General features: G+C 41.6%; 1 protein-coding gene across 1 annotated transcript in view; it reads right to left on the bottom strand.

Moving 5' to 3' along the window:
• LOC309379863 (interleukin-6 receptor subunit beta-like) overlaps positions 1 to 27911 on the bottom strand; it is a 64053-nt gene that overhangs the window by 21579 nt on the left and 14563 nt on the right. The window contains exons 2-3 of the mRNA XM_081929371.1: positions 4457 to 4500; positions 1677 to 1727 (exon numbers count right to left, since the gene is read on the bottom strand). Of these exons, the coding sequence (XP_081785497.1) occupies positions 1677 to 1727; positions 4457 to 4499 (94 nt within the window). The 5' untranslated portion in view covers position 4500. The remainder of the gene's footprint in view (positions 1 to 1676; positions 1728 to 4456; positions 4501 to 27911) is intronic.

Here is a 27911-nt window from a genome sequence, read left to right as displayed (position 1 = left end):
GGTGGAGGGTCCAGATCATGGGTGGGGGGAACCTATGGTCTTCCAGATGATGTTCACTGCTTATAACTTTTTGTTGGTGTATTTTAGTGCTGTGTTGACACTTGAAACTGAACACCAGAAGGGCTTCAGGCTTACATTCAGAACCACTCTCTGGTGGCTGGGCAGCAGATTTGATGACAGTTTGCCACGAGATCCTCACAGAGGGAGTTTTTGAATGACTATTGCAGCTTGCATGTGATGCACATGCACCAAAGGCAACACCTGCGCATCAGAGGTGATCTGTAATAGTGATAGGAAGTTTCCTTAGTCCAAATATGTCCACTGCTTTTCTGCCGAAGAAACTGACAGTGATGTCACAAAGTGATTTTTGTCTGTGGAAAACGAACTATGCATTGAACTGTCATGTGATAGGAACCTCAAAGATAAATGTTTGAAGTCAAGTTATGCAAATTTTGGCTTAATATTACCAATATTACTCGATGAAACCATTTCTGTTCTGCTGCCATTTGGTAGTACACATCTTTATGAAATATGTGTTTTTTTCAGAATTTTTTTCCAGCAATGTTGCCATGTCCAACAACCATCAAACCCAAGTTGACTACTTCTTGGCAAAATGCTAAGCTTAGCCATTGACGGATTCTTGCTAAAATAAACTCAATACTGAATAGAATTATTTAAAATAATTCGTTAGCAACAACTAACACTTCATGTAACCATATGTGTTTAGAATAAATTTCTGAAAGCAGAATATTAAGCAATATCCAGCAATCAGATTATTGATGTTCTATGAATAACTTAGTAAGTACTATAAATATTTCAATGAATTCCACGTTAATAGCAATATTAAGTAAATGCCTCAAGTAATGGCTATAAAACAGGCAAACTTGCAATTAAAATGCATGAAACTAATGGTGGCTGAAGACCTAAGGTCAAAAATTCAAGTGGCAATAAATCAAAGGGTTACCATGCCAAATAAATTTGGACTAGTGTGTCTTCATACCAAAAAGGCCAGGAGGCCCTGTTTTAGATGGCAATGCCCATTAACGTGACCATTAGCCATGCTGGTTGGGGCTGATGGGAACAAACACCTGGAAGGTCCTAAGTTTGGGAAGGCTCATCTCAACCACAAAATCTTATATTTTTACTGTTTTCTTTTCAGATTTAATGTAATCTGAGATACTTGGGAAAGACCTTCTTTAGTCAAGACTTTCTTTAGTCAAATTGTGAATCAAAATTTGCTCACTTTCAGCCATAGATCTTCTATTTTGGGTGTGGAGTTGGAAAAATGATGCTTTTAAGATGATGGTGTACCTCAGCGGCAGGGGAACCATGTCTCTCCAAATACTGTTGGACTCCCAGCTCCATCATCCCTTGCCATGCTGGGTGAGACTAATGAGAACTAGAGTCCAACAACATCTCTATGGTCACAGGTTCCCTATCCATGCCATGTATGCATGCACAGTTCATTCTTGTACCCTAAAGGAGTCCACTTAGGAATACTCTCCCAAAGGAGCAGCCTGAGTTGTGGCACACAGGGGCATCAAACTCTAGACAGCTGCTCAATATTATCTTTCCCTTAAATTGTGAGTCAATATGCTACCTGAAGGGGTAGAGCCATCCTATATCCAAACAGGACTGTCCTCATCCAAAGGGTTTTGCAGTGAATAATAACTCACCCACTGGGAGCCAAGCCAAAACTGCGAAGAATAAACACTGCCTCATTTCTCCTTTGAAAAAGAAGCACAAGGGTAATTACTCAGTTCCATTTGCTTCAGTATATTGATCCATTACATTTGTATTCCATCTTTTCAGGTTAGGCTGAAAGATGGTGAGATAATTCAGGTATAAAGCCAGACCATAGATCTGAACTATGTTTACAACCTGACAAGAATCATAGAATCATAGAATCGTAGAGTTCGAAGAGACCACAAGGGCCATCGAGTCCAACCCCCTGCCAAGCAGGAAACACCATCAGAGCACTCCTGACATATGGTTGTCAAGCCTCTGCTTAAAGACTTCCAACCATTTTGGTTGCCCTCCTCTGGACACGTTCCAGTTTGTCAGTGTCCTTCTTGAACTGTGGTGCCCAGAACTGGACCAGAGCAGAATACAGTGGCACTATTACTTCCCTTGATCTAGATGCTATACTCCTATTGATGCAGCCCAGAATTGCATTGGCTTTTTTAGCTGCCGCGAAACTGTATTTTGCAGTTTCACCCAAATGGTTTGCCCTGCAAGCAATGTTTGGTACTGAAAACCATGTGTCCAGTTCTGATTAGCAGGTTGAGTGTTTGACTGGTTTGATAAAATGGGAATGGTTTGCTTTAAACCAGGTAGCTAGAGATGAAACTGCTGTGGACAGAAGGAAAGCAAGGATCCTTTGATGCCAAGGGGCCTAACATCCTTTGTTCAAGTAGTGTCAACCTATGATAGTACCATTACAGTGACTTGCCATCAAGTAAGCTCCATGGCTGTGCTGGCAGCTTTTAACTGAGAGCTTATCTATACTCAATTGCCCACACCATGTCAATAGCATTTAACCAAGTGCTCCAGTTTATTTGTGAACAGCTTCTGTGGGTTGCCTCTTGTTGATAATAATAATAATAATAATAATAATTAATAAATTATTATTTGTACCTCGCCCATCTGGCTGAGCCTCCCCAGCCACTCTGGGCGGCTTCCAACAAAGATTAAAAATACTTTAAAATGTCACACATCAAAAACTTCCCTGAACAGGGTTGCCTTCAGATGTCTTCTAAATGTCAGGTAGCTGTTTATCTCTTTGACATCTGATGGGAGGGCATTCTACAGGGCGGGCGCCGCTACTGAAAAGGCCCTCTGCCTGGTTCTCTGTAGCTTTGCTTCTCGCAGTGAGGGAACCGCCAAAAGGCCCTTGGCACTGGACCTCAGTGTCCGGGCAGAACAATGGGAGTGGAGATGCTCCTTCAAGTATACTGGGCCGAGGCCGTTTAGGATTTTAAAGGTCAACACCAACACTTTGAATTGTGCTTGGAAACGTACTGGGAGTGTATCTTTAACTTCCAGCCCCCCACCCCCCCAAAATATCTGAAGCTGCCTAACATTTGAGTCAGACCACTAATACATCTAACTAGTGTTTTTTTCCTGGGGGTACTTAAGGGTATGCAGTACCAGCACCTTCCCCTCCCCCCCAAAAATGTTTAAAGTGTGGCACTTGCCATAACAACTTCATGGTGAGTACTGGCACTATTTTTTTCCTATATAAAAAAAGCACTGCATCTAACCCTGCACTGACTACTCTGACTGGCAGCAGCTCTCAGGAATAGATCGTCCTGAATTGTGCTACCTGATATTATAAATTGGAGGTGTGAGGGCCTGAGTCTGTCTAGGTCCTCATTCCAAAAAGTGTGAGGAGTCTTCACAGATACAAGAGACCCCCCTGCTGCAGAATCATGATCTAACACATGGAAGGCAATGAAAACAGGCGTCAAGCACTGAGCTAGAGTGCTTGACCCCACTGTCTGCCTCCTGCGCAAGTTGCACATTTCTATAATGACGAAATACGGTTAGCACAATCCATTATTCTGGAGAATCTAATTTAAAGCAAGCATTTCTAGGAGAAAACCATTTCTAGTCTGAAGGAACAAAATGTAAAGTACTGAGGGATCCTAAAATAAACAGATACATAAACCACATCCTTCCGCTTTTGTTTGTTGGTTTAAGCTATTTTTAAAAGAACCTGAGCTTAGTAATAAAAGTTCAAAGTCCAGAAAACATGAAACTTCCATCAAATGAAATGAATAGTAATTTATAGTGGGAATTAAGAATATTAATTACTGCTGAGCTACCGGTTTCCATGGGAATCTTTTTTTTATATAAAATAAGAAGAAAATATTAGCTTTTTGGCCGTAAAACTTCATAGGCTGCCACTATCTTTCAAAGCTGATTTTTCTTCCATTCATTTTTCTTTAGCTGTTTTCTTGCTTATATCACCCTATTTCTAGAATGGCATTTCTCCCAATTGCTAGGCACACTTGATCTTTTTTTTAAATACAACATGCCAATCCAGTCCTTTGGATCATAATATCCAAGCAAGAAGCCCAAATGGACTCTTCATGGTTCCATTTTTTCTTGGAAATTAACAAACAACAGAACCCAATTCTCTCAGCTTCCTGATTGCAGGTGAAACAGAACTGCACCCTCAAGTTATTATAATCAAGAATCGCATGTGAATTCCAAATGCCGCTAATGCACTCTGTAATATACACAAGGGCAGTTATCTCACTGTAATTCTCATATTCCCAATCGCCTGTATGTCCATCTGTTGGTATTACTTGGTCTGGATCTTGTTAAAGCATTTTCAGAAATAGACTCCTGTAAGTAGGATCTGAAGCAGATAAAATGGAACATGTTTGGACTTAATAATAATAATAATAATAATAATAATAATAATAATAATCAGACAGTATATTCTTACCTTGACTAAAGTCTAAGCAGCTGAGAAGACCACATTGTCCCATGCTGAAAAACATTAAGTATAAATATATATTTATATAATATATATTTTATACCATATTTGTCCAGAGTAGAGCATGTTTCTAATCTGTCATTTTCCAAAATTTATAATGACAGCAAGTTCTTTTAGCTCCATTTTTTTTTCAATTTCACCTCCCTTTGCTTAGAAGGCTTTTTTAATGGAAATAGTATTAAATAGTTATGGATTAAGAAAATACAGAAGTCACTTTTAGGCTGGAAAGGTTGCAAGCCAAAGCTATGGGGAGAGCTGATCTTACAACAGAAACTGCCAACCTCTACACCGTTTTATAGCCACCTACTGATAACTTTTCCCCAAACTGCTATGTCAACAATAGGAAACTTAAAAAAAAAAGACACTTGCAAAGTAGCTTATCATTCAGTTATTATCACATTATCTATCAGGTGCTACCCTTAAAAGATTTCCCACTAAATGTCAACACCACGCAAAAATTTCCTTGTAAAATAGAATTTACCTGGAACTTACGTGTTCGTAGAATATAGCCAAGTGGGGGAAGCCATAACTGTTTAAAAAGATATGATGCTTATTTAAATGCATAGTGCAGGTGAGGCAAAGTGTTGTGTTCGTGTACCCTCTGATCCCTTATCTTGTGCGCATTAATGCAATATTGCCGGAGAAGTAAAATGTTGTGGGCTGATAAACTCAGTGGGTCCGGAAGACAAACGCACAAGTTGTGTTAGCTGGCTGAATTGGGGCTGCTGACATATGTCTGGATTTTCCCAGACTTTACCAGGATTTCAAAGGTGGAACTGATGGCTGGGGGGAATTTCCGAAATGTGGAGAAAAAAGCTCAACAACCGAAATATCACAACCCTAGCTGAACTTGTGCTGAAGTTTGGCGCGGGCAGTTTCCTAACAGTGGCCTTTGCCATTCTCTTGCCCACCTGATATCGGGCAGCATGGACCACTATACTGCCAACTTCCATATCAAGAAAAGCGAGAGCTTTGGAAGGAGAAAACAGAACTTTTATAATTTCCTTTTCAGCTAGGTCTCCATGGATGGTATCCAACCAAGTTCTACAAGGAGAAGACCTACTGAAATTAATGGACATGACTAAGTTACACCCATTAATTTTAGTGGGTCTACTTTGATACAGCCCAGTATTACATTTATTATTAATTAAATTTATACCCCATTCTTCATCCCAAAGGAAGGTGGTAAACATATTGGTGACAATGGCATTAAAAAGAAAAGCATATTCATAACATTTAAAAGCTATTGAAAACATATACGCACATATAGCTAAATATGAGCAGTTGTGGAAGAACAGCCCTGATGGTATGTGAATAGGGTTATGGGTTCGAGTCCTACATTGGGCAAAATATTCCTGCACTGCCTGGGGTTGGACTAGATGACCCCTTCCAATTCTATGATTACAGTGGTACCTTGGGGTAAGAACTTAATTCATTCTGGAGGTCCGTTCTTAACCTGAAACTGTTCTTAACCTGAGGTACCACTTTAGCTAATGGGGCTTCCTGCTGCCACTGCACTGCTGGAGCAAAGTTCTTAACCCGAGGTATTATTTCTGGGTTAGTGGAGTCTGTAACCTGAAGTGTATGTAACCTGAAGCATATGTAACCCAAGGTACCACAGTACTTGCTTGAATAGAAGAGCATGAGAACTGCTGGAAGTTTTTGATCAAGGATAAAACTAGATTTCCACCAACCAAACCTTTCCAATGTTAGGGAAAAAATCTGGGTGTGAGGCTGCTCAGTCACCCAGCTCGATGGGCAGAACCCGTGGGTCCCTGTGGAATAAAGGAAGGAGTCCAGCCAACCGGAGCAAATAGCTGTAGACCAAAGTTTATTGCACAATAGGTTCAAAGAGCAAATTTGAACCCCAAGGATGGGGTGACAAGGATTTTTAAAACTTTCCCACCATATCCCAGAATACAGTTCGTACAGCATCATTGCTACATCACTGACATGTCACAAAAGGGGAGGGGTTAACCTTGGCAAACATGTCCAGACAAGTCCTTGGTACAAGATTAGCATAAGCAAACATGGCAGGGCAAGACTCAGGTATAAGATTAGCATAGACAAATATGTCTTAAGTACCCACCACCCAAAAGTACAATAGAAGTTCCTTTGCATGTCTGGAGCCTGAGGCAAGTCAGGTGATGAGATTTGGCTTCCTTTGGCTAACAATGAGCCCAGATTGTCACCTCTGGGAACTTCCCGAAGTCCTTTTTCAAGGGGAAAATAGCTTTGGGATGGAGGAAACTGGGAAAGGAGATGATTTTATATTATTTTTAAAGCTAGGTAACTTCCCTGAGCTGTCAAGTTGAAAGGATACATTCAGGCATAATATTTGTAATATTTAACTTTAAAGATGTGCCCCCCCCGTAATTTCCGTAACACCTTTCATGATTCACATCCAGGTACTCTTCTACCCTAGGTTTGTCTTTCTTTCTTTCTTTCTTTCTTTCTTTCTTTCTTTCTTTCTTTCTTTCTTTCTTTCTTTCTTTCTTTCTTTCTTTCTTTCTTTCTTTCTTTCTTTCTTCCTTCCTTCTCTTTATGCTACTGTTATTCTTCCTTCACTTACTGGAAATTTCTTGTCACATCTTCTACCTGCATGTCTAGCACCCCAAAATTGTCCCCATTTCCTACTTCTTCATGCTTCTTAAGCCCCCCCTTCTCCCATTTCCACTATATCTCAAGAAATCCACCAGCAATCTTCCTCTAAACTTTACCACGCCCCCTTCTGCTTGAACATTTCCCACTACTAAACACACAGTAAGGCCACTGAACTTCGGATTCCTATTTCTACCCCAATGCATGGATCTCCCACCTTCATGTAAACTAGATGTTGGTTTGAACACAGAAACCGAAAGATTTCTTTGTGTTAGTAGTAAACTGCATTCTAGCATTTAACTTTCTCATCTCTTAACATCTTGGTTTCTGCTATTTTCATATCTGTGACCACAGTTTCCTCTCACAATAAATGCTAAGTTATGTAACTATTCTACACTTTCTGCTTAACGCTCCTCATTCTCTGTTAAATCAGCTTAAGCCTAGATGAATTATACTAGTTTCAAGTCAGGAGTGGCACATTCGAAACACCATTTCCCCCTCAAAGAATTCTGAGCCCATCACAGTGTAATAATTCCAAGCAACCCTGAACAATCTACAGTGTCCAGAATTTGTTAAGGGAATAAATGTGCTCTGAATGTGCTTTAAAGGTATGTTAAACTGGCTGTGTACACACCATACCTTTTAAAGCATATGCCCCTTCCCCACAAGAATCACAGAGCTACAATTCCCTCTTCCAGCATTCTTTGCAGAAAATCATTGAATCACAGAACTGTAGAGTTGGGAGGGAACACAAGGGTCATCTAGTCCAACCCCCTGCAATGCAGGAATCTCAACTAAAGCATCCATGACAGATGACCATCTAAGCTCTGCTTAAAAACTTCCAATAAAGGATAGTCCACCACCTCCTGGGAGACTGTTCCATTGCCTAACAGCTCTTACTGTCAGAAAGTTCTTCCTGATGTTCAGTTGGAATCTCCTTCCTTGTAACTTGAATCCATTGCTATGAGTCCTACTCTCCAGAGCAGGAGAAAACAAGCTTGTTCCATCTTTCATGTGACAGCCCTTTAGATATTTGAAGATGACTGTCAAATCTCCTCTCTGTTTCCTCTTTTCCAGGCTAAACACACCCAACTCCCTCCATTGTTCCCCATAAGGCTTGGTTTCCAGACCCTTGATCATATTGGTCACTCTCCTCTGCACCTATTCCAGCTTATCAATATCCTTCTTAAACTGTGGTGCCCAGAACTGGACTTCTAGGTTGTGGTCTGACCAAAGCAGAATAGAGTGGTACTATTATTTCCCTTGACATCCTTCTGTTGATGCAGCCTAGAATAGCATTAGCTTTTTTGCTCCTGCATCACACTGTTGACTCATGTTAAGCTTGTGGTCCACTAAGACCTTTAGATCCTTTTCATACATACCGCTGGCAATCCAGGTGTTCCACATTTTACATTTTTGCAGCTGGATGTTCCTGCCTAAGTGCCGAACTTTACATTTGTCCCTTTTGAAACTCATTTTGTTAGTTTGGGCCCAGTTCTCTAATCTGTTAAAGTCATGTTGAATTCTAAATCTGTCTTCTGCGGTGTTAGCTACCTGAGTTTGGCATCATCTGTGAATTTGATGAGCATCCCCTCAGTTCCTTCATCCAAGCCATTGGCTAAAAGATGTTGAACAGCATGTACTTAAAATATGTGGTGTGTACACAGCTACTGAGTTGCAGGGGCTGGCCTTCTCTTGAGTAAAGGGGAATTACTAAGTAATTCTGGGAGACTACACTGTTCTTAGGGATTTGTGTGCTGGGAAACATTTCACAAGGAATGGGGAACCTGCAGTAGCCCTCCAGATGTTGTTGGGTGTTGTGTAGCAACTATTCCTGCTCCAGGCAATCACTTCACCATTTTATTTTATTTTTTAAAAAAGCTTTTTATCAGTTTCATTTTTATGTGGTATCTTCCATTGCAGAAACAATTGGCTAGCAAAGGTTTTGGTGGCAGAGGGGAAAATATGATGCTTTTTGTTCCTGATATAATCAGAAATGCTGTTACTCAAATACTACAATGCTACATTCCTGGGACTATCTGTGAATACAGCTGCTAGGCTACCAATTTGGACCAGCTAAAGTGAACATCTCACCAGCACGTAAACAGCTACTCTGGCTACTGGTCTGTTTCCAGCATAATTCAAGATTATGGTTGTTACTTATAAATGCCTTGGCCCTAGATTAACTAAGGATCCACCTACACTCTACGGGTCTGCTCAAACCTTTTGTTTTTCATCCAATAGACCCTTCTGCAATCTGAAGTTAGGTAGGTGGTGCCCGGGGAAATGGTTTTACTGGTCAGGGCCCCCCACCTTGGAATGCCTTCCAAACACATGAGATGGTCTGATGACATCCTTGGTGTCTTTTTAGTGCCAGGAGAAGGCTTCTGTATTTGTCTAGGTCGGAATTCTGGCATGTTTTATAGCTGGTTTTATTTGATATTTTAAAGGCTTTGTCAGGTTTTTACTTTCATATCTGATTTTTATGGCAGCTTTGATTGTGTGTTTGGTTTGGTTGTATTTGCAAGGCTGGTAAGGGTCTCTCTGAGTTAGTCTGGCTCAAAGGCAGGCAAAACGCCAGAACACCAGCACTTTGTGAGCAGACAGATAGGTGCAAATTATGTGTATTGGTGCTAACAGGAGTAGCGGTTCCAAGTTTTCAATCTGCCAGGTGGGTGGTATTGTTATCAGGAAGCCTGAGTTATCAAGATTTAAAGTGAATTATTAGCATTTTCCATTTTGTATTAAAGTGTATTTTATTTTTAGCATTTCGTTTTGAGCACTTTCATCTTGAGCACTTCTGTTTTGAAGGCGTAATGAGAATCTCTGTTTCAAAGAACCTAGAGTTAGAGGATCAAAGGGAGCGTGCTGATGTGAGGGGAGGAGAAGGGTGTGGGCATGATTTATTGAGCCAGGAACACTATCTCAGTTGGCCCTGGGGGTAGGACCACACCTACCCATACTCACATGAGGTATGAAACATAAAGAGAGGGCACTTCCCATTTCACTGCTAGCTAAATGATATTCAAGGTATGGACAAGTGAAACTTCTCTTTGCTTTAGCTGAAGCTACCAGGAGTGAGGAGAGTAAAGGAAAGAGGAATGGTAGACCCAAATGTCTCAGCTACCTGCACTGCACTCCCAGCTCCACAGTCCATCCAGCTCCACATAGTAGTAGGAAGATGAACCAGCAGCACAGCTGGCATGTACATTTAAACATATGGCAATTAAATTACTATGACTTTGTTACTGGGTTCTGAATTGTAACATTCATAGGTTTATTGTGACATTTTAATTGCAAGATACACTTTTGTATTGTTTGGACTGTTAATTTCATAGTATTTTACTTGCTTTGCCTGTTATTGTTAATTGCTTCAGGCTTCTGTTTGGAAATAAGTAAAACTGTATACAGTGGTACCTCAGGTTAAGTACTTAATTCATTCTGGAGATCCGTTCTTAACCTGAAACTGTTCTTAACCTGAAGCACCACTTTAGCTAATGGGGCCTCCTGCTGCTGCTGCGCCGCCGGAGCACCATTTCTGTTCTCATCCTGAAGCAAAGTTCTTAACCTGAAGCACTATTTCTGGGTTAGCAGAGTCTGTAACCTGAAGCATATGTAACCTGAAGCGTATGTAACCTGAGGTACCACTGTATAAAGAGATGGAGGGGGAAAACCACATTTTTAAAATTCCTTCCTTTCACTTGTTTTCAAGCACAATACCATTGCAACTTTGCAAGTTGTCTTTTGTGGGGTAAAATAAGTTGGACTGAAAACTCTTTTAAACATGCCAGTGCAGAAAGTCATCAAGCTGCAAACTATTCTGAAAAAGCACCTGGGCTGGTAAAACTTACTCAAGCAGTCAGCATGAAGCCCAAGCCTGTTTTTTTTTACAGAACAAAAAAAATTCCCTCCAGTAGCACCTTAAGTGCTACTTTACAGAGCTTGAGAAAAATGGTGTGCAGAAGCTTTCTGTTGGATTTCTTACATTTGAGTGACACCTGCTGGCAAAGCTCTCTCCTTTCACCACAAGGGCTGAGTTTTTAGCCTAGATAATATTTGCTGTCTGGTCATTCAAGCTCTGTCCTGCTACACAGTTGGCCATGAAGGAAAGAGGAGTGGGAACAAGAAATGTCCACTCTGCCCTCTTTCTCAGAATGGCTGGCACAAAGTAGGGACTGGCACTCAGGGCTTTTTTTTAGTGGGAACTCACCGGAGCTCTTAAGCAATCTGGATACTGTGATTGGAAACCATCCTCAACCATTCAGCAATGAATTTCTTCCCTCCTTGGGAAACACCCATCCCATAAATAAAATCAAATACTGAGCCCGTGCTGACATCCTGATCCTATGCCCCAGGACTTTGCTTGCTGGAGGAGGCCTGGGTCGCTTCTGCAGCACAAAAACATAAACAATTTCTTTGCCGCAAAGCTCTAGGGTAAGCAATAGCAATTGGTGATGCATAGCCAGAGTCTGTCTTCTGCCACTATTGTGGAGCCGTAAATACTGTTATGACAGTGTCTTGCTGACTTTGTTAGTTGTGTGCAACTGTCCCTTATTTGGTTTGCTCCAAGTCTAAGCAGTCTGTATGAAAAGCAAGGAAGAAAAAGTCTCCTCTTAGACTGACCAATATACCTTACATAGCATTCTGACCATGGTCCACCAATTAGCTCTGTATCCCAGAACATACTTGGCTTTGGTACTTTGTTTTCCCTTCCCTTACCTGGCCCCTTCTGCTCTACTTTCTAAGCTGGTTATGTCTTGATTTCTTCTACCTGCCCTGATTCAGCAAATGCTTTTCTTGCCCAGCGGTGGTCCTAACCAATGAATAGGATGTAGAAAGAATGAGGACACGGTCTACTTTCTGCAAGCCTACCAGCCGGTTAAAAAGCTCCTATGTGTAAAGATTCATAAGCACTGACGTGGGTCCTCTGAGGGGCTTAGGTAGAATAGAGCTTGCAAATTATTAAAGTGAACACATTTTTTTAAATAGGAAGAACCATAATTATGCAAAACAATAACTAAATGTGTAAGTAATTTGTTTAACACATGAACAATGCCGTATTTGCAGGGAAAACCTAGACCAATTTTGTCGGTCAGTCCAAACTGCAAACGGGGAGGGGAGAAATTTGGTGTGGTTAACAATTCAGTGCAAATGTTCCTCATTTGCACTTCCCAAAACCATGCACAGACTGAAATACAAACACTTATTCCCCATCCCCTTGCTAAGCACACTGAGGCATGAATTAAATGTAAACGGTGATAAGAGCCTAGAACTATCACTCAACTCCCAATCTCCAGCCTTTTGCTTCTAGTTGTCCACTGAGGGTTTATCCACACATAGCTTTTGCCCTGCTCTTTCCGGGCACAGCTTTGTGCTTAAAAGCTCTGTGCCCAAGTCTCCCCCCTCCTCGCCCCGAGTTTCCCCTGCAAAAACCTGCTCTTGAGTGCTCAATCGGAGCAAACATCCATTGGGGTTTTCTGCAGATTGGCATTTGCTCTGAGTGATGGAGAGCAGGTTTTCACAGGGAGAAAACTGGAGCAAAAAACAAGGGCACTTAGGCAGGGAGGTTTAAAGTGTGGACTGTGCCTAGCAAGAGCAGTGGACAGGTGAGTGTGGATAAGCCCTAAGAGACTCAGCCCTCCTGCGATGTCATCCTGGCACCTGAAGAGGGATCTTTACTAAGGAAACTAGTTAGGAGTTTCCCTGTCAGGGGAGAGAGTCAGGTCATTCTGTTGCGTCTAGGTGTGATAGCATAGGCCACTTTTTACAACGACTGCAGCTATAGCAACTACATAAAGTGCTTGTCTTATTGGGCAATTCTCCTAATTCTGATAGCCACCTTGTCCACTAAGGTGACTATCAAAAATAGGGCTTTACTAAGGGTTTTTGTTGTTGCTGTTTTGACATGGCATGAAATCAGCTGTGAGCCACTGTGCTGAGCAAGTCTCAAGCCTGTTTCCTAAAGTAGGAAAGCTCCTGGAGAAATTCTTGTTCAGAACAAATGTTGGCCTGAATGCACAACACACCACCAGGGGGCAGTAACAGCTGATGTGAACGCTCACAAGGTTCCTCTGGTATTGTCTTCATTAGGACTGCACCAAGGCAGGCAGGACGTGCTGTTTTGTGATCCAAAATGCCTTACATGTATAAAACCCTAGGTGGACGGCAGAGGGGCTTGAATACCTTCAAATGCCCAGAATACAATATGAGAATAATACGTACCTCATTTGCTTAAAATGTATTTTAAAGATTGCATCATAAAACCTTTAGATTGGGATATTCAGTTTGCAACTTTCACAGTCAACATCTGTAACAGGCACATTTCTATAGTTCACATATGCTAAATATGCACTATATTTATGCCACAGTGGTGAAAGTAATACTTTCATGGTCAAAACAAGTGTGGAATATTAAATGTTCTTGTATATTTTTTCTAGTAGTGTGATAAAATTGCTAGTGCTTTTGCAAAAGTACAGGCATAGGCAAACTCGGCCCTTCAGATGTTTTGAGACTACAATTCCTATCATCCCTGACCACTGGTCCTGTTAGCTAGGGATGATGGGAGTTGTAGTCCCAAGACATCTTGGGGGCCAGGTTTGCCTATGCCTGCAATAGTATTTAACAGAATTGGGTGGTGGTGGGGATATTTGGCAACTTTATTCATGGAATTCTAAAGTTGTAGTTCCAGGCTCAGGAATAAATATTGAACTCATGTGATCTTCCTTCTGTATAAACATGCATTGGTTCAGTCTATACATGGTCTTTTACATGGTTGTATTAATTAACATCTGTACATATTCATTTGTGGTTCGAGGACCCGATCCCCCAAAGTGGAATGAATACACAAGGACACGTGATATAAGGTTAATGGGCAAGAAAAGGCCACAACTTTATTGATTACAGCAAGTGAAAAGGTATTGGCTTAGGCATTGGATTACGTCAGCTGACTCCACCCCCTCAGAAAGGGGTGAGTCTGAAACAAGGGGGGTTTATTCACCAGTAGGTGGAGCCTGTTGATGCTAATCCAACTATAGGCTCTCCCCTGATATCACCGAGGGTCGTGCCATGGCCTCCCGCCAAGCAGGCATCGGACAGAATACACGACCGCCAGATTCGTTAATGGAATACCCAAAAATTGAAGGCATAGGTGATGGCCACACCTAGCCCTTCAACACCACGACACATTATTCCAATGCCTAACCTACCCACCAATACCACGAAAGTTGTAACGACTGCTACGAGGTAGGCGAAAAACCAAAAAGCCTAATGCCAAATGGAAAAATTCCTACAAGGCCCCCCGGACAACCAGGGCGACCAACCGAAGGTCCATAGCAAGGCCAAGGAAAACTAAGACCCTGAGCTCAAAGGGAGTGGAGGGTGGGTGAATCGCGACGGGACGACGAAGAGTGAGGCCGAGGAGGGGCTGGCGCCGCAGTATTAAGGCTGCTGTACACGCCCCCTTGGAGGCACCTGGTTGGGTGCCTGCCGATGGGCGTGGGCGCCAGCCAGGTGAGTGGGAGGCAGGGGGCTAATGCCCCCTGCTAGCGGCGGGGCTCGGGCTCCAGCCCACAAACACTCCCCTCTCTTCCAGGAAGAGAGTCTTTGCCTGTAAAGCATGCAAAATGGTTCTTTATTATTTTCTCTCTTTTTTGCATGCAACCAGCAGTAATCAAAACTGGAGAGTTACTAATTCTCGTTAGTAAAAATAACTTTATTTCACTAATTAGGCATATGTAAATAAATCATGATTTTTAAAAAAATGAAAGGTAGCATGTAAGACAGAAGTAAAAGCCCAAAGATATATAAAGAAGCAAATCTGTAATCTAGTGCTGTATTGACATTTCTGATGGTTATTTCTTTTGTCAGTTCAAAACAGCACACCCAGCCCTCTTCCTCTCTCTTACTTCCCTTGGCAAAGGGAGATGCTCCTGTAACTTCCAGTTGCTCCTTATATGCAAGCAGTGATTTCAAAAGTAATAAGCACTGGGAATTGTGGGGCAGAGAGCATAATAAGTTCATTTGCATGCACATCTCATTTCCCAGGTGTTTATTTGCAAGTGGTCGCTATTTACCAGGAAGCTCAATGTAAGTCTGCAGCTGATTTTACAATTATTCACTGAGTAGCCTGTCTTATACATCAGCAGATGTATAAGACATGGATCTGCATGCTAAAGTTTGAAATCTGATGGCCTAATTATGCTGCTCTTGTTTTTAGGAAGGACCTCAGGAGAAGTCCCATTGATTTCCCATTAATTTCTAAGTAGTACCAAACACATTTTGCTTTGCATAAGCTGAGTCCTTAGTAGAGCAACAGCAGAGACAAGCGCTGCAGTTCTCAAAGGGCATGTGATTCCCTTAGAATTATTATTATTATTATTATTATTATTATTATTATTATTATTATACATTAACATCAATATACATGAAGTTTTTCAGCCTTGGGAAGGCAGAGGAGAAGTTTCTGCCAGTGGAAATACTGAATGAGTAATTTGACAAGGAGATAGAAGATGTAAGGATTTAGGCATTTCCTCCATGCATTTATGCTGGCGTTGAGTTTGATACCATGTACTCTGCCAGTCTTTTTACCAGCATCTGTGTGCTCAGCTGGAGTCTGAAAATGGGCACCTATGTGCCTACTCAGGTGATCAGAAGCAGCAGTGATGCTGGACCACAGAGGGCCCTGCTCTCTTCCGTCATAGTATAAATGCATGGAAGGAATGTCTGAAAGAGGCTAAAATAGGCTGTGAATTTGAGGAAGGCAGTTCAGTTCAGTGCAGGTGGCTGGGCCAGATAGTAGCACAAGGTGAAGCTCCCAAATTTGCACTTTCCAAAGTAATACAAGGACTGAAATACAGCCATGCTGCAAAATTTGCACTTCTCTGAATTTTGCAGTTCTTCAGCAATGTTACAAAAATGTTTATATTGTGGTAAAGCGTACATAAAAATGCCTGTGTTGGTGAAAACAAAATGCAGAAATGCATTATATTAAGGGAATATTATTTGCATTTGCATATTAGACAAAAATGCATGTCAACATGTGGCTATTAGCACAAAAATGCTGATGAATTTTATTGAGAACTTTTTTTTAAAGCAAAAACTAATGAGGAAATGTGGAGAACTGAATTGAAGATTAGAACCTACGTAAATTCAGAGCAATGAAAATTGACAGACTCACCCATCCCTAATCAAGGGAGACGACTTTTTTTAGAATGAGGGAAATTGTGGTGTATTTAATTATTTTGGATACAGTAAGAAAGGAGCTAGAGGAATGGAATAGGTTGACAACAATGTGCAATGCGGGGAAGCAGAGAAGCCTGCAGGAATTTGGGAGAGGGTATTGATGAGAATAATAGGGTTGTCATATGAATTGAGACTGCAGCCAGGAACAAAGGGCTGAGAGAAGTATAGATGTGGAGAGGTAGGAATGAGCGAGAGAGGCATGGATTTGGCTTTTATCATTGAAGATGGAAGCAAAGACCTGGCTACAGGGTAGTGATATATATCTTTTGAAATGATAAGTAATCCCTCTTTTTTTATTTGAAAACGGAGCTCAGTTTTGGTTTAAAAAATGGATGAACGCAACAGAGGGAGACTGGAAATGGAATAATGGTGACCCTTTTCAAGCTGCCATTTGTAATCTCAAGAGGACATTCCATAATGTTGCTGCATAGTAATAACACAGCTGATTAATAGCCACAGGTAGTTGAAAAGGTACAAGCTCCTTCCCAATTCTGGTGTACTATGGCTGCGCAGCATTTGCACAGCAGCTTGTTCCATTTCCCCTGTGTTCCCCTACCTGTTGATTGTTGTGTTCTATTAGAGCTTTCACACAATGTAAAAGCCACTTCCAGAAATCCAGCAACATATAGTGGATGCTTAGTGCTCTTTTCCATGTTTATTGCATCCAGAAAAAACCCATTTGCAACCCCATTAACCCAGAAAATCACAGGAATTGGGGGTGGTATACTTGCGTGGGTTAAACCACAGAGCCTAGCACTTGCTGATCAGAAGGTCGGCAGTTCAAATCCACGCGACAGGGTGAGCTCCTGTTGCTCGGTCCCTGCTTCTGCTGACTCAGCAGTTCGAAAGCACGTCAAAGTGCAAGTAGATAAATAGGTACCACTCCGGCGGGAAGGTAAACGGCATTTCTGAGCGCTGCTCTGGTTTGCCAAAAGCGGCTTAGTCATGCTGGTCACATGACCTGGAAGCTGTACACTGGCTCCCTCGGCCAATAAAGTAAGATGAGCGCTGCAACCCCAGAGTCGGTCATGACTGGACCTAATGGTCAGGGGTCCTTTTACCTTTACCTTTATACTAGCGTACAGTTCTCTCCTGCTGGTTTCATTGGTGAATCTTGGGGACACAGAAGCATAATTGTGTGGAAAGTGTGTAAGTGGCGGGGGGATAGGTCCAGTGTCCAATGACTGGTGTGAATGAAATTTAGTGCAATCAGTCAAAAGCTGCACTTAAATTAACGCAAAAGGCACTACAGTGTGAAGCATTAGAAAACGGGACAAAAGCGTTAGGGTTCCAGGTGGAGAAATCGAAGTTGGAAACGGAATTGTTAGAACCTAAGACTAAGGTACTTTCAAGAATGTACAACTTGCTGTTAAAATGGAACACACAAGATGAAACGGTAAAGTCGGCTATGATAAGGTGGGCACAGGATATTGGGCACAATATTATGTTTGAGGACTGGGAAAGGTTGTGGACTACGGGGTTGAATTTCACTGCATGTAATGCTTTGAAAGAAAATGTAATGAAAATGATATACAGATGGTACATGACCCCAGTCAAACTTGCAAAAATATACCACTTGTCTGATAATAAGTGTTGGAAATGTAAAGAAAGTGAAGGAACATTCTTTCACCTCTGGTGGACCTGCCCTAAAGTGAAGGCCTTCTGGGAAATGATATATAATGAACTGAAAAAGGTATTTAAGTATACCTTCTCTAAGAAACCAGAGGCCTTCCTTTTGGGTATTGTCGGCCAAGGGGTGGTAAAGAAGGATAGAACATTTTTCATGTACGCAACAACAGCAGCAAGGATACTTCTCGCGAAGCATTGGAAAACTCAAGATTTACCCACACTGGAAGAATGGCAGATGCAACTGATGGACTATATGCAACTAGCTGAGATGACTGGCAGAATCCGAGACCTGGGAGAGGAGACGGCAGAAGAGGATTGGAAAAATTTTAAGATTTATTTGCAAAAATATTGTAAGCTGTATGAATGTTAAGCAGGATGCTTGATTATAAACAATTGGGCACCATTAAAATAGATGAAGTGAAGTAAGAAGATAAGTTAAAATGTAAGATAACTATTTGGCTAAATTTAATCTGTTATGGAGTATAACCAAGGTTTTTAAAATTTGAGATATAACATTGAAAACTAGACAGTAAGGATGGAAGTAAGGAGATAATTTGTTGAATTAATTTTTAAAGTGGAAGGTAGGAGAGGGAGACGTGAAGAGGTCCTAAGAAGATAAGAAAATATGTTATTTTATGTTATAACCTTGTTTGTCTGTTATATTGTAACCTAAAAATCTCAATAAATATTAAAAAAAAGAAAAAAAAGAAAACGGGACAAAAGCACCAGCATTCTTATCAGGAAAACTAACGTAATATTTCCCAGGAATGAATGCACCCTATATATGTGGGCATATTTTTAATGGGGCAGAAAAGGGGGACTGTTTAGGTGACACCCCCTACCCCAGTTCGTTCAAGAGTTTCTGTACACTCATGCAGAAGTGGCCACAGCATGTGAGCAAGACAAACTGTCTCCACATAGTCATATGTTTTAGTTGTGCTCTTTGAGTACAATGAAAAACAAGATTCCTTCCACTTTAATTTTGATCCACAAGAAAAACATTAATCAAGTATGAAATCCAAATTATTCTTTTCTTGCCGAACCTTTTTGTTATTCTGTGCAGTTTGCATTGTGAAGGTAGCCAGGAGTATACCTAAGAATTACTGCTAAGTGAAAAAACTCCTGCATAATATGCAGGATTTAAGTCTCCTTCCTTTAGTTTCCCTCCAATACTTGCCTTGTTTTTATGTTTATTTTAGAATATTAAAAGTTGGTTGAACCTAAATGTATGCGGTACAAACACATTTGCCAATGTCATGGCAACAGATAAAAAATTGTTTATAATGACAAATTTATCCTCCTCTTGACAGGAGTCATCATTGATGGTGCTGATCTTTTTGCTCCCCCCCCATGCTACCTCCCTCCCCTGAAAGCCCCCATTTTTGTGGAAGTCAGGTTCTTAAAATAATAGCCTGTGTTATCATTTCACTAGTAATCTCTTTGAGATTGCGAGCTGCTCGTTTTACCATTCACTCCAATTTTCCTTTTGATATTTTTTTCCTTCTTCTTCTTCTGTTCAAACAGTTTTCTGATTGCCCTAGCTCATTGCTGTGGGGCCTGAGGCAGAAGAGAGAAACAGCTGACATCTCACAATGTCATTCAGCAAAGCCCAGACCTCTCCTCTAGCAACAGCCAGAGCCCCCCAAAAGGTAGGAAAATAGTCAAAGCACCTCATGGTGCAGAAGTCTTTATTGTCTGGGTGCCATTTCTCCATTTCTAAACTTCATAGGTGAGCACTGCTTTAGGAAGCCTGATTTAACTGGAATAAAATTTAAAACCAGACACAAGTGTGTTAGATCAGCTGTTATGCTTGCTGCTAGCCAGCCGGCCTCAAAAGGAACCAGCCACAGGGGGCGCTCCATGCTCAGCCTCCTCAACATTAAGAGGACCCACCCCCTTCCCAATAGATGGGGAGGACGGACACACCTCGGCTCCACTTGGCACGCCTAGGAGCAGCAGAGAACCTGTGCAGGTGTTGCTGAACTAAAATCTTCTCTGCCTTAACACTAGAACTTGGGGACACCCAGTTATGCTGAGTGTTGGACAAATCAGGACAGACCAAAGAAAGTACTTCTTCACACACTGCATAGTTAAACCAAGGGTGTCCACTCCCACAAGAAGCAGTGATCTCCACCCACTTGGATGGCTTCAAAAGAGAATTTGGCAAATTCATGTAGGATGAGGCTATCAATAGCTACTAGCCACCAGTGTGGTGTAGTGGTTAGGAGCGGTAGTCTCGTAATCTGGGGAACCGGGTTCACATCCCCGCTCCTCCACATGCAGCTGCTGGGTGACCTTGGGCCAGTCACACTTCTCTGAAGTCTCTCAGCCCCACTCACCTCACAGAGTGTTTGTTGTGGGGGCGGAAGGGAAAGGAGAATGTTAGCCACTTTGAGACTCCTTTGGGTAGTGATAAAGCGGGATATCAAATCCAAACTACTCCTCCTCCTCTTCTTCTTCTTCTTCTTCTTCTTCTTCTTCTTCTTCTTCTTCTTCTTCTTCTTCTTCTTCTGTTGTGTTCCACTCTTACTATCTGAGAATTTGAGTTGTTGGACATTGCAAGTGGGGAGAATGTTGCTGTTTTGGGTTTGCCACAGAAATTTGGGTGGCCACTGTGAGAACAGGATACTGGACTAGATGGGTCATTGGCATGGCCCAACAGGCTCTTCTAATGTTTTCCTGACCATGGGTTATGCTTGTTTCTCATCCCTGCCTTACATAAAGACCTCTGTGAGATGCAGTGAAAAGATAATCAGACAAAGACTGTGTTTGTTTCCAAAAAACCTCTTTGATTCTTGGAACATCATGTTCATTCATGAGGTTTTCATAGATACTTTGATAAACCATGGGGGTGGGGGAAATTAACCAAATAGATTTGATCTTAATGATTGCATCTCTAGACGAAGAAGAAATGTGTTGCCATAATTTCCTCCCTCCTATCATGTTGAGATAAAATGCTGCCCTTCTTTCAAGATGTCATCATTTTGAACAAAGGATATTCTGCCCTTTGATGCTGGCATTGATTTAGAATTACTTATTCAAAGCTGTTGTGAGAGGAAAAAAAACCATGGCAACATTACTAGACACAAAATAATTTTGGAGAAGCAGTGTAAAGTGTTAAAACTTGAAATGAAAAATAAAGTGTTTACTGCTTGGGCTTTAGTTAATATCTGAGGGTTTTAGTTAATTTCCAACCGGGGGCGGGGGCAGAATTAGCCCACACATTTTACAGACAGAGTGTGGATTTTGTTTTAATTACTTGAGCTGAAACAGCAAAGGCTGCATCAGAAGCAATAATTCCTTGAATCCTCCCGTCAGTAGCCAAACCAATGTAATAGACACTTCGAAGATGCATTTGATATCTTAAGAGGAAGGAGAAAAGTGGCGGGGGGGGGTTGTGGGGGGGCAGGGAGTGGTGGAATCTGAGACTTTTGCAGACAGGTTTGATTCCAAATGCATTTGAGCAGTCTCTCATCTGCTCATTTGAAAACCTTTGGGGATGGTTGGTGTGTGAGCACATGGTGTACTTGAGGCTGCCAAGCCAAGATTGTATCCTCTGTTCTCACTGTCTCCAGTAATCCTTCCTGATCACTAAAACTATCAAAATGCTCTTGGGCTGAAACAAATTTATTATCAATGCCACGCAGGGGATCCAGATGGAAGCACAAAAGGTTTCTTCACTGTACCCAGGAGGGGGTGAACTTGTCAATTATTTCTATCACTTCCATTTTTCTGTTCTCCATATTTCCAAATCAGTTTGCATATTTTTATTTTTTAAGTCCTCATGAAAATCCGCCAACATTTCTCCTAATAGATATTTTTTTGCATGCAGTTTTCTCTAATATAACACATTTTCTATGAATTTTCAGTAATATATGCATTTCTAGATACACATTACCTCATACATACATTTTGGTACATACTATTTGGTGGCGGGGGCGGTTTGAGGTGAAAATTCCTCTGAAAAGTGAATTGATCTCAGAATTCTGAAGATCTGTCCTGTGGCATTTAACTAATTTAAAATGAAATATGAGGTGCCAATGGCCTCTTTCTCCCTCCATTTTAATTTTTTGTCTTAATTAATTTGTGAAGAAGCTAAACCAGGCATCCCCAACCTGCGGCCCTCCAGATGTTTTGGCCTACAACTCCCATGATCCCTAGCTAACAGGACCAGTGGTCAGGGATGATGGGAACTATAGTCCAAAACATCTGGAGGGCAGAAGGTTGGGGGTGCCTGAGCTAAACCATCACCAGGTACGCAGCGGGGCAGCTGCATAGTGGAGAAGGGAGCTCGAATTCCCCCATGGGGAGATTCTCTTGAGCATAATAACCAGAGCTCAGGCTGCTGCCTGCACAGTGGCAGCTCAGCTTAAGAAAGAAAGCTGAAAAAAATAAAGGACAGAAAAAGTCCCAGCAGCTTGCATAATATTTTAAACTGATGTTAAGAGACCCACCATGGAACACTTTTTAGAATTCCATATGCCCCGAAATTTGATGGCACCATGCAACTCAGGTTTAATTTAATTATTTCCGCCTCTACTGTGGCCCTGAAGAAAAATTGCTCTTCTGAGGCTTGTGCTTGCTGTTTTGGTGGTGGTGGTTGTGGAGAAGGATATCAGCAGATCCTCTTGGGACCAGTGGAGCATTTTCCCACAAAGCAAACTTAAGGTTTGGAGGACGAGGAAATATAGTATGCTCAGGGATGCAGCAGGGGAGGAAAGAGTTAATCCCAGATTCCTGCTCTAATCAAATTATTTTAAGTGATTTTAATATTATGGGCTGTATCACATTAAGTTTTGCTTGGAATGGACCCATTGAAAAGAATGGACCTAAGTTAGTAATGGTCATTATAAGTAGGCTTAATTCTGGATACAGCTCTGTATTTTTATATTGCTGCGACCCACCTAGTGGCAAAGAAATCCTATGAATGAATAATAAATTAATAATCCCATAATTTATCCTCCTCACCAACTGCTGTTTGCAGTTTACAGAATGCAAATGAATGCAAATAAAATGCATGGCAAATGTAAATAAAAATTTAAAATTAACGCATGTCTTTTGGCCGTACAAAACTAACCCGCACTGAACCAATGAGGCAAATTCTGTTTTATATTTAAAATGCTTACACACACTTATTTCTTTGTAATTATTTTATTAATATAGTAGCCGTTTCAGCATAACTTCATTTAATTGGCATTTATATACCACTCTTCATACAAGATTACACAGCAGTTCGCAATTAAAATATAAAATAAAGAACCACAACAGAAAACAATATAATACATTTTTTAAAAAACCTACACTATCTTGCAGACCCACCAAGTGTCCCTATTTTCTAGGGACAGTCCTGGATTTACAGAAGCCATCCCGGTTCCTGATTTTATCTCAGAATGTCTTGCTTTTCCTTAGGATGTCCCTATTTTCATTGCAGAAATGTTGGAGGGTATGGAGTTATGCGACCCCTGAGCCATCTGAAGGCAAACCTATATAGGAAGTTTTTTTTTAAAAGTTCAGTGTTTTATTATGTTTTTATATATGTTAAAAGCCATCCAGAATGCCTGGGGCAAACCCAGTCAAATGGGCAGGGTATAAATAATAAAATCATCATCATGATCATGGACAAGGATGTTGCTGTTTTCATCAAAGAAATGTTGGAGGGTTGTTGTTGTTGTTTAGTCGTTTAGTCGTGTCCGACTCTTCGTGACCCTATGGACCAGAGCATGCCAGGCACTCCTGTCTTCCACTGCCTCCCGCAGTTTGGTCAAACTCATGCTGGTAGCTTCGAGAACACTATCTAACCATCTCGTCCTCTGTCGTCCCCTTCTCCTTGTGCCCTCCATCTTTCCCAACATCAGCATCTTTTCCAGGGAGTCTTCTCTTCTCATGAGGTGGCCAAAGTACTGGAGCCTCAGCTTCAGGATCTGTCCTTCCAGGGAGCACTCAGGGCTAATTTCCTTCAGAATGGAGAGGTTTGATCTTCTTGCAGTCCATGGGACTCTCAAGAGTCTCCTCCAGCACCATAATTCAAAAGCATCAATTCTTCAGCGATCAGCCTTCTTTATGGTCCAGCTCTCACTTCCATACATCTTGTAACTTCAAAGCAGCGGCAAAACAATAGGTGCTGAAGGGATTGGGGTGCATCTGAGGAGGTCACATAAACTATCTGACAGACAGTTCAGCACTCTTCAAAGCCCAGTCAAAGAACAACATCTGAAGGACTCAAAAGGGTGGGTAGAGAGGTGTGTCTTCAAATAAATGGTAAACTTGATGTCTGAGGTAGGGAATTCCACAAGGACACCAAACTGAGAAGGCTCTTGCCTGAGTTTCTGCCTCCCTAAGCGGTGCCCAGTGGTGGTACCATGAGAAAGCCCCCACCCACAGAAAAAAATATATCTCAGTGTCCAAGCTGAAGATGGCAAAGCTGTACTTGGGCCCAAGCCATTTAAAAATGCTTGGAATCAGTGGCGGAACTTCATGCTCCGGCACGGGGGGGGGGGGGGCGGAGAGTAGGTGGGGGTGGGGCTTGTGCATGTCCTGGGGGCAGGGCATGCCTCCCACAGGGGCATGACATGACGCCTGCAGGGGTGGAGTCACGATGGCAAGCCACCGGGATCGCCCTGCCAGGGGCGGTGCGCTCCCCCCCTCCTTTTCCTTTGACAGTGCTTGGAATCATATTTTGTGTTTGTGTGTACATACACACACACACGTGCGCGCGCGCGCGCACACACACACACACACACACGCTACAATGCCTTTCCTGCCTTAAAAAGGATCAGCAATGGTTTCTTCTGTTGCAAAGAGCAATACCTCCATTGGCTGCTCTTGCCACAGATAAGATGAAAGGGGCAAGTGGCATATTCTATTGAAATTCCCAACTAGTCAAGAAAAAGGAGGTTTTTGCTGGCAAATCTCATTATGTGCTCTCCACTCCCCACCTCCACCCCCTCTTCGCAGCAAAATATTCAACAGGGCAGATTTTTACATAAATAATGTGCTGAATTTATTAGATACATTTCAGGGGGCCGCAGGGGAGATCCCTTTCGGAGTCACAATTTAAATACCAAGATGCTGGGAACTCGGCAGCATCACACACGCTTGTCTTTGGAAGAGCATTACCCTCTGGGGTTGGGCTGTGGGGCCTGCTCACATATTGTGCCTAGTTTCTTGCTGCTGAAAGAAAAATTGTAGGTTCTACCAGAGAAAATAATTTCTCTACAAAATGTACCCCTGAAGAAATTAATCTGTTTTGCTACAGGTTTCCCCCCGCAGAAATATTTAATCAGTGAGCTCCCCCCTCCCACCCCCGCTTTTTTAATAAAGAAGGTATTTTGTATTCAAGCCCTCAGGAAGTTAAACAAAACACCTTTTCCAGCAGCAATACAAAATTGTGCATGCTCAAAAAGCCTTCAATTTTATTTGAAGTGACACATCTCATTTTAAGAGTAGTTGGCATTGGGTATGTTATCAACTAAATGCCTGCATGTTGTTGGGATAGAATCTGATTCCTTTGGTCTGATTTTGCTGCCATGTATAGACAAATGTTTGGGATTCTGGGTGTTTCTTATCCAAGGCTTATGTGGTGTAAGAAGGCTGCGGGATTTTTATCCAATGCTTCCCTGGTATTTGGATTTTGTTTGCATATAGAACTGTGACTGTGGAGGTAAATATCTCTCCTTTGCATGCAGTTGCTTGGGTGGCCCCATAACCACATATGAGGGCAACAAGCAAATACCAGGAGAGAAGACTGTTTCCTAGTCATGATCAGCAATAGTAGAATATTATGCCTGTTGCATCTCCAAGTGGCCTGCATTCTGTCCAATTTCGTTTTTGTACTTATGGCTGTGTTCAAATGGACATTAATGAACAGTACCAGGTACTTTCATAGGGGATTATTTGAAAGGTTTACCTTGTCTCCTTATTGTTTGTGAATTCTTCTTAGCTCTGGCTCCAATGGCTCAGCCAGCAGAGTGTGGGTGGAAAGTGGGGGCTGGCTTTAAAGCTGCACATGGCTGAGTTAGGATTGGGCAAATCCATCAGTTTTGGTTTCTCTCATGTTATTATTTTCTCATTTCCAAATCATGAACATTTTTAATGCAACTTTACCAAAATACACATTTTTGCAACACAGGTCTCCCTAATATAATGCATTTTTCTGTCATTTTCACCAATACAGTATATAGTTAACCCTAGTATATTCATTTTTGCCCACATTATTTGGGTGGAGAACAGCAATGTTTTTCTCAACACGCCTGGCAAATTTGCCACTGCTAACCACTTAATGCCCTTCTTTTTCATATACATTAAAACCCTTCACTTTAGTAGAATTGTTTTCACTGTCAAAAGTCAAGACACAATTATCAGTAAATGGTCTATTCCTTTACAATGCACACTATGAGATACTGCATTTTGTTGTCTGTCTGTGATTCATCCCTCTCTTCCTGACAGGGCTAAGCAAGCATCAGAAGGATGTTCTTTCAAGACATACTTGGCAGATCTGCCTTCCATCACCTTAACCACATCCCCTAACCATGGACATCATTTGGATTTAATTACATCTGGGATTTGATTGGGATTTAAGTACGTTTGCCATGCTAATTCTCCATTCTTATTTCTTAATAATAAAATCCAGTTAAGCCTTTTTTCATTCATTGCCTCCCTGTATATAATTCTTAGTATGTGTGATTAAGCCCTCCATTTTATTTTTAGTAAGAGGTTTAACCTGAAGCTCTACAGAGGATGTTTGTGACATTATTTCCACAGCATTATTATATATTATAAACATTTTATACACCTTTCCTCAGTATTCTTGCCAAATGTAGTTGACCCACAGGTGACAGACTGCAATATGTGTGTTATAAGCCACAGAATCCGGACCTTCGCTCCAAGTACTCCATGGAAGTTGCGCAAGTGTTTGTCTGTGTTGAAGGGCTCTGGAATCTCTCACCCAGCTTATATTCACAAGGTGTGTGAAAGTTGGTGTACTTAAACTTGGTGCTGGATGTGTGTTAAAAATGAAGAGAAGCTCACCAAGATGAGGCTCACAGTCAGGATGCTGCTAGGGTAAAATTAGCAGATTTTTTTTTTCAATGAATCCAGGGACACTTTTCAACTTCAATGGATTTTCATGGGGACTGATTTGTAAATCCGGGGACTGTCCTCAGGAAACAGGGATGTCTGGTAACCTTATGCTAGGGCTTCCCAGTGTAAAAGCCCACTCTGCCAAACTGGGCAGGCAGAAATGCAAGACACCCCTTTAGTTTCCCACAATATCCTAAACAACACTATTTTGAGGTGTAGGGGCAGTGCTTTTTTCTGGGGGGGGGGGACGCAGGGGGACACATACCCTTAAACATTTTGTGAATCTTTGTACTTTTGTTCATTTACTATTTTTCCCCCCAATTTGAACTATAAATTGGTGATTTTCTTGAGTCAAAATAGGGTACCCCTAAACATTTTTTAAAGAAAAAAAGCAACACATAAGTACTGTGAGAAATCAAGATGGCTGACTGCCACTGCCATTAAAGTCCTGGGGGTCCACTATAACATGGAAAGGGGACAAATGGAGCTGGAGCCTGCCTTTGATAGTGTAGAGCTGTTCTTTGACCTCTTAGCTGTATCAGGAAAACAGAATTAACCATTCATTGCAAGTATTCATTACTTTAGTCTGTAAAAGATATTCCTAGAAGTGGAAGCATTTACCTTCCACTTCCCCTGCTTCCCCTGCTTTTCCTTCTGTACTGAACCACATGCAGCCACCAGATCAAAAGCCATCGAGCATTTTTCTGTGAGCTCCACTGTCAAGTTTGCCCTGGGTTTATTATTTTTTTAAGTGTACGTATGGACACTTGCTTAAACATTTTGTTCAGTGCTTTATCAAAGTTTTGCTCTTTGTTTTTAGATACTTTGGAAATGGCTTGGACAAGGGGAAAAAGTT

This window comes from Podarcis melisellensis (genome assembly GCF_964234715.1).
Source record: "Podarcis melisellensis genome assembly, chromosome: 11".
Taxonomy (NCBI): Eukaryota; Metazoa; Chordata; class Lepidosauria; order Squamata; family Lacertidae; genus Podarcis; species Podarcis melisellensis.
The sequence above is the reverse complement of the archived record's forward strand: the minus strand, read 5'-3'. Positions and strand labels throughout refer to the sequence as shown.